The following is an 11,327-nucleotide window of genomic DNA, read 5'->3' as shown; positions in this document are numbered from 1 at the left end:
GCGTCCATCTGCTAAGGCTAAATGGGGTTCAAGGAGACAGAAGCAGAGATACAAAAAGCAGCTGTAAAAGGCGGCCCCGTCCAGGAAACACACAGCCAGGCAGACAAGCTCCAAGCCAACTCCCATGTCAGAGGATGAAGAGAGCACATCCAGCCAGTCACAGTCAGAGAAACAGGACTACACTGAAAAACAAGGCGATATCCAACATCTATAAACAAGGGTTGTGATGGCAGCAGCAATTCAGTCTGATTTTGTCAAAAACGGAAAGAGACTCGGGTGGAAACATCATCCAAGACTACCTTACATACACATCCCAGTTTGAGAGACTGAAGGGTCAGTTGCTAATCAGGTAGTCAATAAAAAGGAGCAACACAGGCTGCAGTACTCACACCATCCATTTTTACTCTGTACACCTGAAATTTCACTACAAGACAGAATTGTGCCCTTTGCAGAAATACTCGGATGACTCTGTGGGCGTTGGGTGCGTTTTTTTTGTACCTCAACAAGAAAATATGTTAAATATATAAGTATTCACTTTATAAAAAGTTAATGTTTTCAAAGTAATTACTTTTAAAAGTGATTATTTTATCTTAAAAAAAAAAATCACTTTCAAAAGATAAAGTACAAATATGAGTGCTGAAACTGGTAGAGCCAGACGTTGGATTACAATGATCGACCATTCTACACTGTAGAATGTTTGATCATTCTGCGGCCCATTGACCAGATTAAGGTTGGTAATCTTACACACATTTTTTTAGGAAACAAAGATGGACAAATTACAACCTTACAGAAAGTCTTGCTGATCCACATTAGGCTTGAGCTCTCTTGTATCTTGATGCGGGAGCCAATATGTTCTATATCATCTGAATATACCAGAACAAGTTTCTTTTTTCCGCTGCTTACAATGAAAGTATAAACGACCCCAGCACTGGTAATCTTTTTATTTCTCCTGCCTTTAATGGATTAAAAATGTTAATGTTTAATTAAAATTTTTATTGATTCATATAGTTGACTATTGCATGCATGCTTTTTCCACATCTGAAACTACCTAGGGAATTTTAAAGAAAGAGATGAAAGTAGGAATTATAATAACAGCTCCTTTGTCCTTCCAGAGGGTAAGATGTGGTAAAATGTGCTTGTGTTGTGATTAAACTGTAGAAATAAATCAAACTTTGAAAGTGTAAACATCCTTTCTGCAGTACATGTTTGGCCAAACCTCAGTCTATGTCTAGTATGGGTTGGAGAGTAGCAAAATGAAGGGTGTAGAGGGGAAGTGGCGGACATGCAGATTGGGCTCATTGTTTTCAAAATGACTGTCTTCTGAGTTAAGAGGCTTGAGGTTTTCTTTGTCTATTTCTAATCCCTCATTTGAATTCCTTTTTCTGCTGATGGTTGTCTCTTTGTTTTCCTTCAGATATTTTTTTATCTAAAGGCATGTTGTTAACTTCTCATTAGAAGTCAAGCCTTGTCTTGCACATAATGGTGTATAATATATACTATCAAATTATGTGGGTATAGAAAATTCATAAACAGAAAAAGGCTTAATGTTGGCTTAAAGTTGCTCCCCTTTTGACTATTTAAATATATTATTAAAAAACATTCCTATGAGTAGTTTTACCATGCCGTAAAATTGTTCTCCAACTTGAGAAAAGTTCTGTGGTTTTACTAGGCATATCTCAGTTGGATACATCTTACCTTATTTATATTAACTCATTCTTTATTTTATCCATTTGACTCAACTTTTCACATAACTTCAAGATATTTGTTTGTCCTATTGTATGATATTGGGGAAATTGAGTCAGCTGTTATGATTACACAAGTACTGTGTTATTCTTATTGGGAAATTATTTTACTCTCAATTACTCCACCAAACTTTAATTATTACAGTCATGGAATTATTATCCGTATTAGTCCAACATTGTTTTTTGTTCAAAATGTATAATACCCCAAAGAATACAATAAAAACAAGGAAATAGAAAACAATAGCGATCAAATATTTTTTCTATGACTGTGACTTAGCACTAAAGCTAAAACATACATGTTGGAGCCTGTCTTGTTCAGTGGAAATAACATAAAGTAAACACATATAAAGTAGTTTAAGGGAAAGTAGATGACTGTAAGTGGTATGGTATGTAAGTAGGCTCTTACATTGGAGACGTCTTGACGTAACTGGCATTTTTCGTCTTTGGACATTCCACTGTCACGCACTGGAAACCCCCAAAGGTGTTAACGCACAGTTGGTCAGCTGTACAGTTGTGTGAATGGTTTTCACATTCATCAATATCTGAAAGTGAGAGCCCAGAGAAGAGACAGACAGCCATGTTTTTCAGTCATAAAATCACTGATTCCCAGGCAGGACACTTAGTCCCAACGTTCTATTTGTTTCAGACCCAACTCCAGTCCTTGAGGGCCGCTATTTTTCAACTTTTTGATGCATCTGTTCTCTGACACACCAGAATCGAGTAGTGGCCACTGACTGAGCCTTTGCAGAGCTGAACAACATGCAGATGTTTTGACTGCTGTGTGTTAGATAGCTTCTATAAGTTGCAGTATAGTAATTCTCAAGGAGTTGCAATTTATACCCCTAATAAGCTGGTGAAGATTCTAAGTGATCTAGGTCATAGTCATTCCAAAAAAAGCTCGAAAAGAAACCACTGGACTTTGTTTTCCAAGTTTAAAGACATTTTACTTCCCATCCAGAAAGCTTTCTCAATCCAGATTGTCTGGAGTAGCGGTGAGTTCCAGGCTTTATAGAGTAGCCCAGCAAAAGCCTTGTTATGGCTTAGCATGTTTTCTAAAACAAAGTCCAATGGTTTGTTATGAACTTTTTTTTTGTATACTCCTAATCAAGGGCCGAATTCCCCTTAGGTGATCCCACCTTCAATAACCCCTTAACGTTTGACATTGGGTTTAGCTTCCAACATGCAAGATCGTGTACCACAAAGACAAATATATGATTGTTCTGCCAGCATATTTTATGTCTATGAAGTCTTACCTGTGCAGCTGCGCCCATCTCTGGCCAAGCTGTAGCCGCTAGGGCAAACACAGTGAAAACTTCCAGGTGTGTTTATGCACTGATGAATGCAGAGACGACCAGGTTGTGCGAGGGGAAAGAGATGACACTCATCGATATCTGAAACACAAAGATGGATAGCAGCCTGTATAAGGACATTCATCAGAGTATGAGATTGATTCCATTTGAGGGATTTTCATGGAGAAAATCTACCTGTGCAGATGTTATTGTCGCGGCCTGATATGGTGAAACCAACATCACAGGTACAGTGAGTTGAGCCCAGGAAATGTGTGCAATTAGAAGGTCTTATAGAGGAAGAGGGAGAGGAGGATGTTGGGGAGGAGGCCAGAAAAGGGGAGGATGTCGAAGAGGAGGCAGATAAGGCAGCAGAGGTAGCAAAGGAGGACACGGCTGAAGAGAAGGAAGCCAGGGAGTTGGTGGTTCTGTTGAGTTCTAGAAGAGATAAATGGAAGAAAACTAACACAAAACTGATCCAGTCTATAAGTTTTCCTTTCATCTTGTGTGTGTGACTTACCTCTGCACATAGGCTGTTGGCCACTCCACTTCAGAGTCTCTAGACACACTCGAGTTCGGGGGCCTATCAGCTCATAACCGGGTCTGCATAGGAAGTGGACCTCATGTCCCACACCGAACACTCTGCCCAGCCTACGGCCGTTTGATGGGGGGTCAGGCTTAGGACAAGATGCTTAAAACAAACAGGTTGAAATTGGTTTACATAAGCTTGGACAACAATGTATATGTTCTATTTTCTCCATATAAACCTGCTGCCAAGGTTAACTTTTTTTTATACCATTGATAGATCAATTGAAATTGCTGCTATGTAGCATCACTCTATTATTCACAAAGACTTCTTATTCATACATCTTTTGAATAGGTGCTCCTTGTGAACAGCAAGGCGCAAAAAATGCCAAAGCCACAAATGTTAAAGGGTGCCTGCCTGCTGTCAATGTGTCTTATGTAAACCATTGAAAGTGGGTTTGTCAAAAAAAAAGAGTGGTTATCCAAATCAAATCCATAAAAAATAAAATAAAAAAACACACACAGAAAGAAGGTGACTGTATTTCAGACCAGGATAAGAAATATAGATAATGCAGAAGATGATTTAGTTCAGAGGGTAGTTTAACTGCTTGGTAAGAGGCTGCACGTTGATGAGGAAATATTCCCTTATTTGTGAAATGTGAAAAAGCTGAAAGCTATACAAAAAAAAAAATCAGAAGTTGTACTCTGTAAAAAATCAAAATCTTGATAAATAATTTTTTTCTCAAAATAAGTGTATTTGTTCTTGGATTGTGGAGGTAAAAGAGACACTTTGCCAACGGAACAAGACAATTTTTATTTAAGATAAGAAACAATTGCATTGTCTTATTTCAAATGCATTTTATCTAATTATCTTATTTTAAGAGTAAAAATACTAATTCCATTGGCAAACTATTTCCTTTACCTATTCAAATTAAGGTTAAATACACTTAATTTAGGAAGTTGTGACTTATTTCTAGATTGTTTTTGCAATGTACTTGAGAAAATACATATTAGAAAAGACAAAAAAAAAAAAGTTTTTTTTCATAGCGACACAGTTTCATTTGATTGCACTGATTATTTGTTAGAGCCAAATTAAATAACCAAAAAAGGTTCAACCTCCCTACTCTGGAATAGCCTGATCAGTCTTGAATCATAATAAAAATGTACAAACTGGTGGAGGAAAAATTTTTTTTTTTTACATCGCCTAGGTGATTTGTGTTAAAGAAATCAACAAATAATGCCAATGGTCCCTTGCTCCTCTGCAGCAGGAAGCATCTCCCCTCACCATTTTTACCCATTTTAAAGATGGCCATGGTGCTGTTGTGCAGCGCACTAATCTTCTTCCTCAGGGAACGTACACCTTGCTGGTATGATGTCTCATGTACGGCTAACATCTTCTCTACTTGGCGCAGTGAGTTCAGCAGATCATGAGTGGATGGACACTCCTATAGCAAGATAAAAACACTTCAGATCAGAAATTATACAGCTCTTTCGCTAATAAGCAAAATAGCTACAGGAAAACCATTGTCATTCATTTCTATCTATTCTAAATGGCATGTACTTCACACAGCATTCAGGCATTCACACACACACTGATGGTGGTAACCCAACAGAGATGGGAAATGTGGAATCATTAAGTCATCTCAATACCCTGTATTTGTTCTGCCCGGCCAGCACAATTTAGATGTTTTGTAGGTTTTATAAATATAATAACCAATTCACTGAATCTTAAATCTTTTTTAATGATACTGCCACCTGTGGCCAAAACGCAGAACGGCAGCGCTCTTCTGCTCGTTCTTTTAGTGCACACTCTAACTTCATCCATCAGTTTTCAGACACGCTTAATCCCAAGTGGGGTTGTGAGAGGTGCTGGTGCCTATCTCCAGCTGTCTACAGGCGAGAGGTGGGGTACACCCTGGACAGGTTGCCAGTCCATCGCAGGGCAATACAGAGACAAACAGGACAAACAGCCATTCACGCACACACTCACACCTAAGGAGACTTTAGAGAAGCCTATTACCTTAACAGTTATGTTTTTGGACTGTGTGAGGAAACTGGAGTACCCTGATAAAACCCACACATGCTCAGGGAGAACATGCAAAGACCCCGGCCCGGGGTCTTACATGGAGTTGCCATTGGTGTCTGGGTTGAGCTGGATGCCAATAGCTCCCGAGGATCTGCAAAATGCATCTTATATATAATGCTTCAATTGTCTGCTAGATTGAACCTATTTTGCGTGAATGCTCTTGATTTCCACATCTGTTTCACACATTTGTGTGACGATTTTTTCTATAATGTTATTGCTGTTGTAACACCAGAATTCCCCCATTGTGGGGCAAAAAAGGGATCTTCTATTCTATTCTATTCTATTCTATTCTATTCTATTCTATTCTATTCTATTCTATTCTATTCTATTCTATTNCTATTCTATTCTATTCTATTCTATTCTATTCTATTCTATTCTATTCTATTATATTATATTATATTATATTATATTATATTATATTATATTATATTCTGTTCTGTTCTGTTCTGTTCTGTTCTGTTCTATTCTATTCTATTCTATTTTATTCTATTCTATTCTATTCTCCTCTATTCTATTCTATTCTATTCTATTTTATTCTATTCTATTCTATTCTATTCTATTCTATTCTGTTCTGTTCTGTTCTATTCTATTCTATTCTATTCTATTCTATTCTATTCTATTCTATTCTATTCTATTCTATTCTATTCTATTCTATCTGCAGACAGCTGAGGAACTTCCTAACCAAAACAAATTCAGGGAAAATCGGCTACAGGCTTTGATAGATGCATCGGCTCTGAAATACTAAGGTGTCAGTCAGCTCATCAAACACTGTCGTAAAGGGTCAAATGAAAATTTTATTGTAAAGATTTTTTTTCATGAAAAACTTATGAAAATTCTTTAAAGTAGATTTTTAAAGTTTTGAAAAAGTCCATCTTTACTCAAGCACCCCTTTTTCTAAAACATCAAATCTTAATCAAGAATATCATATTTCAAGTTCTAAAAACATACATATACAGGAAAAAAAAAAGTGTCTCAGACTGCTGGTCTTCATCTCCAACATGATTTATGTATGAGGTTGTTACATAAAGGTGGGGTTTTCCGGGCTGCAGTAACACCTGGGTGTAAATTTTAGCAGACCTCATCCTGACAGCTGAAACACAGCTGCTCTGCTATGAACTTCTGGGTCTGATGTTTTCCTGAAATGTATCTCTGCTCTGGTTCGGCCACTTAGAATTATTAAGAAAAAAGCCATGCTGTGATTGATAGTCTTTTATTTCTAATTATTTCCTGCTACGTTCAGGTTAACTTAGTTAAATGTGAATAAGAATGAAGCTTGTCAATATGAACATGTTTTACTCTTGGTTCATGTTATATTGTGTAGGTAAAAATGTTGTCATAAAATATTCTGATCCCAAAATGATTTCCATTGCACTGTTCTTATAATACTAGACCTGTCCAAGAACTTTACAATAGAGACCAATTCCCAATCACACTCAGATTCATACACTGATGCACACATCTCTTTATAGATATATGAAGCCAGAATCGAACGCTTAGTTTACAACTTTACTTCTCTCTCCACTGATCCACAATTTGTGTCCTTGATAGAAAGAGAAATGCCAGACCTTTGTCAAAAAAACAACAATTTGCTATTTGCAAACATTTTTGAAAAAAAAAAAAGGAAAAGAAAACATCAGAACGCATGAATCAATTTGGCTTCAGTTCAATTTATGCAGAAATAGGAATGAATTCTTTTTGCAAAAGGTTTTAGCATGTAAGTGACCATAAGGGCATTTTGTTAATTTTGCCTCCTATAAGTTTTAACATGGTTAAATATCTCTCAAGAAGATTAAATATAAATTCAAAAATGAAGATGTCTGTTTGAAAGTCTTAGTTACTTACCTGAGTGGAAACTAGCGCAAACTGATGAAGAGTCATCATTAACACAATAACCCTAATAGCTTTCATATTTAGCATAAATTCCATTATAATCATAAACCAGGTTCTGATAAACTCAGTGAGAGGAAGATCAGCTTGTATGTCCAGCTCCTACTGGGCTTCTCCCAAACTTCCAATCTTTGTTCTAGCTATAATGTCAAATATCTCCTCCCTGGACTGAAAACCCTCCTCTACATCCACCCACCTCGCTGTCACACATTTTAAAGCTGATAGAAGAAAAAGGACAGAGGCGCCCACATCTGGAACATGTTTGGCTACTGTTTCAGATCCATTATTGTCCCAACATTTAGACTCCTAAATTAGAAGGAAAAGTCAGCTGCTTGTAGTGCTCTTTAACTATTGCCATCCAGACAAAGCAATTAGATTTAGCTGACTATTTCAGTTTCCTTTTCCAGCTCAGGAATTTGTGTGGCACTCTAATCACAGCAGCTATAAAGCTTTGCTTTGATTCTCAAATCTGCTGCCCAGTAATGTAACTATATATAGTAATAGCCTCCTAATGACAGGCCAGAAACTGTAAAGTCTCAGGCAGAGGTTACTCCCCCTGCAACCCAACTCAATCCCCCAATGGGTGCAATTTATGCTGATGTTAGGATGCAGTCCCAGAAATGTAGATCAACAGATCTATTACAGACAAAAATACATTGCTATTGAGAAATCCAACAATATCCACAGAAGGCTGAAGTAAAGAGCACTGACTAAGCGGCACAAAAGAACAGAAACCAACTACTAAAGAAATGCAGGCCCTGAAACACTGCTGCATGCACCGAAATATCATAAAGGATAAAAGTGTTTTCAATTCTTTCACATTTACCGGACATGCAAAAGAATTGAAATTAAGTGCAAATTTCTGTCAGTCTACATGGTGCTCACAAGACATTTCTTACATTTAGTTAATCAAGACAAAAACAGACAGATATTGAACATTCACACATGGTAATAGTAACAGAGTAAAAACACAGTGTATCCATTGCCAGTGCAAAGATAGGCACATACTGGCATTGAGGTATTCTTTGTATAACTATTGTGCAAGTGGCATAGTAGTAGATATGTGGTACACAGTGTAGCAGCATGATAATAGTGCAAGTAGTCTTTTTTTATTGGGGTCATCTAATAGGCTGTAGCAGCATCAGTGTGGCTAAAACAGGACACAGAAAATCTGTGCTGCAACAAACAGAAAAAGTATGAAAGGGATGTTAGAGGAACACACAGCTAGGGGAAGGAGAGACTTACCCCTCACAAAAAACAAAACACAAAGCAGAAGGCAGAAAATTGGTTTTGTGCTTCTAAGAATTTTTTTTTAGAAATAAACAAGTTGGTAAAAATAATCTTAATCTATGTGATGTTATTTATATATAATTTCATTAATTTATTCATCAGATGTCAATATCAGAAGGCCCTTACAACTTCAACCCCAACACTGCTGCAACTGCCAAAAAAACACAAGAAACGCAAGAACGGACAAAATCAACGGATGTTGTTCTCGTCCCACCCTCTTTATCAAGCACGCATTAAAACAGACTTGTGTGTTCTTTAGACTGACTGCTGTCCCAGCATGCACCCACTGGAGCAGCTGAGTTCCTGGAGAGTGCTCACAGAGATCAGAGTTTTAAATTAAATATTCACTTTTCTGCTGCCCTTGCCCTGCAAAAGCATGATTGGTAGAAGTAAGCACTTTATACTTTTACAAAAATGAGCAGAGATACAAAAGCCAACTGTCAACCAGCTCTGCAGGCGTCTCCGTCCAGGAAACACACAGACAGGCAGACTAGCTCTGAGACAGCTCCCATGTCAGAGGATGAAAGAGAGCACATCTAGTTAGTCACAGTAAGAGAGAAACAGGACTACAATGAAAAACAGACCAAGCTCCAACATTTATAAATAAAGGTGTTGATGGCAGCAGCACAGCTGATATTTCTCTCCAGGATGGTGTCACAGCCAAATAACACAGAACAGATGAAGCTACTATGATTATGAAAAAAAATAGAGAGAGCACAAAGCTTGATGTTGGAATAATAAATACTGCTGAGTGGGAGACTAGAGATAGAATGACGCAGAGTGATGAAAAGGGGTCCCTATGTCTTTTAGCAGTCTAAGCCTATAGCAGCATAACTATAGAGAAAGCTCAGGATAATCTGAGCCACTCTAACTACAAGTTTTATCAAAGAGGAACGTTTTAAGCCTACCCTTAAAAATAGACAGGGTGTCTGCCTCATGTACTAAAACTGGTAGTTGGTTCCACAGGAGAGGAGCCTGATAACTAAAAGATCTGCCTCCGATTCTTTTAGAAATTCCTTATCTGCTCTTTTCATGACAGTCTGAACGATCCATTTTTTTCCAGTGCAACCCAGGTCACTTGGCTATGTGGTCCTGAATCTGATACGTATACCTGATCTTTTCTAATGCAGTCTGTCTCTGAACATCTATGTCCCATTTATCCGACCCCTTAGCCATTAATACTCAACCAAGGTCACTATTTTGTGACTTCCAACGCAGAAGCGGAAAGAAAAAAAAAAACCATGGGGAAAGATAATGCAGAGAGCAGTCATTATTCTTAACCTTCTTGAAAGGATTGCACTGTTAATGCACTGGCTGAGGTTGGGAAAGAGATGAAAGATCGAAAGATGCACTCCAGCTCGCTTGTGATGTCATACCTCTACTGTGCATGCGGGACACTTAATTTGTGCGAATGCAGTTCACACAGGAGATCACATACAAGTTGCATATATTTGGAAATGTCAACAACCACGCAAAGAATTGGATGAGGTTGTGGAGTTTAGATCTATTTTAGTTGGACTATGCAGCAATTTCATGGGTCTGACAGGAAGAGAGACACAGTTACAATGTAAAACACGTCCGCTTTGTGGAAAATTACAAAATAAAATCTATTAATCTCACAGGGAAAGAGTCAAATTTTTGAGTCGCACATCATGTATACAGTAAGCAGAAGTAGTGATCCTGTTTGAGCCTCACAGAAACAGCAAGGGACAGAAATAGCAGTTTATCAATCTCTTCGAAAAAAGAAAAAAACTTTAGGGAGAGAAAAAAATGGATATAGTAATATAGTGATCCTCTTTGACTCACACTAAAAACAAAATAATGAGGGGCAGATAGAGCAGGTTTGCACGGTGTATTTATCTCACCTCTTTATGAAAAAAAAACAGAAAAACTTAGATCAACTTTACAGATCTATCTCTGATAATCACCTCTCACTGCCTCAGTCAGCATATAATGCGCCGCACAGAGTTTATTGCTGTGTTTTTCTTTAGACATAGATCTCATCATGTTTTTAATATGGGCATAGGAACATTCTCTATCTGTTCTGGTTTGAGATGCTGCAGAGACTCGTTAAGTAAGGCTTTCCTTTATAGGATGCCCCATTAGTTTTTAATTTTTTCATATAATCTGTCCAAGTTAAATGTGGGAAATTGTTTTAATTTGTATAACACAGAGACAGAAGTAAAAAAAAAAATCTGTGCATATCTGCCCACCCTGCCTAGTCGGGGCTTCTCTGTACACAGTCAGTGTGACATGGAAAAAAAATGGATCGGGAATTAAAAATCCGTACACAACTGGTGGCCTTAACAGCAAAACCTTGTGTCGGTGCGCGTATAGTTTCAAGAGAATCACATGACCGATACTAGTGTTGTGCCGATAACATTTTTGCCCCCAATACTGATACCTGATACCTGGCTGTGCAGTATTGGCTGATACTATCTGTTTAAAATTGATGGTGTGTGTGTATATATATATATATATATATATATATATATATATATATATATATAT

General features: G+C 37.6%; 1 protein-coding gene across 2 annotated transcripts in view; it reads right to left on the bottom strand.

Annotated features, from left to right (window-relative positions):
• The window catches only part of LOC107093587 (fibulin-7-like), a 12,383-nt gene extending 4,713 nt beyond the window's left edge, over positions 1-7,670 (bottom strand). Inside the window, exons 1-6 of one of the 2 annotated variants that reach the window (XM_015388747.1) lie at positions 7,482-7,670; positions 4,839-4,998; positions 3,549-3,719; positions 3,227-3,466; positions 2,996-3,133; positions 2,149-2,284 (exon numbers count right to left, since the gene is read on the bottom strand). In XM_015388747.1, the coding sequence (XP_015244233.1) occupies positions 2,149-2,284; positions 2,996-3,133; positions 3,227-3,466; positions 3,549-3,719; positions 4,839-4,998; positions 7,482-7,574 (938 nt within the window). In that variant the 5' untranslated portion in view covers positions 7,575-7,670. The remainder of the gene's footprint in view (positions 1-2,148; positions 2,285-2,995; positions 3,134-3,226; positions 3,467-3,548; positions 3,720-4,838; positions 4,999-7,481) is intronic. The other variant, XM_015388748.1, reaches the window with a different exon arrangement.
• Positions 7,671-11,327: the final 3,657 nt, after the last annotated feature.

This window comes from Cyprinodon variegatus, unplaced genomic scaffold (assembly GCF_000732505.1).
Source record: "Cyprinodon variegatus isolate N-32 unplaced genomic scaffold, C_variegatus-1.0 Scaffold434, whole genome shotgun sequence".
In the NCBI taxonomy this organism is placed as follows: domain Eukaryota; kingdom Metazoa; phylum Chordata; class Actinopteri; order Cyprinodontiformes; family Cyprinodontidae; genus Cyprinodon; species Cyprinodon variegatus.
Note: the sequence above shows the minus strand (reverse complement) of the source record. Positions and strands in the feature narration are given on the sequence as shown.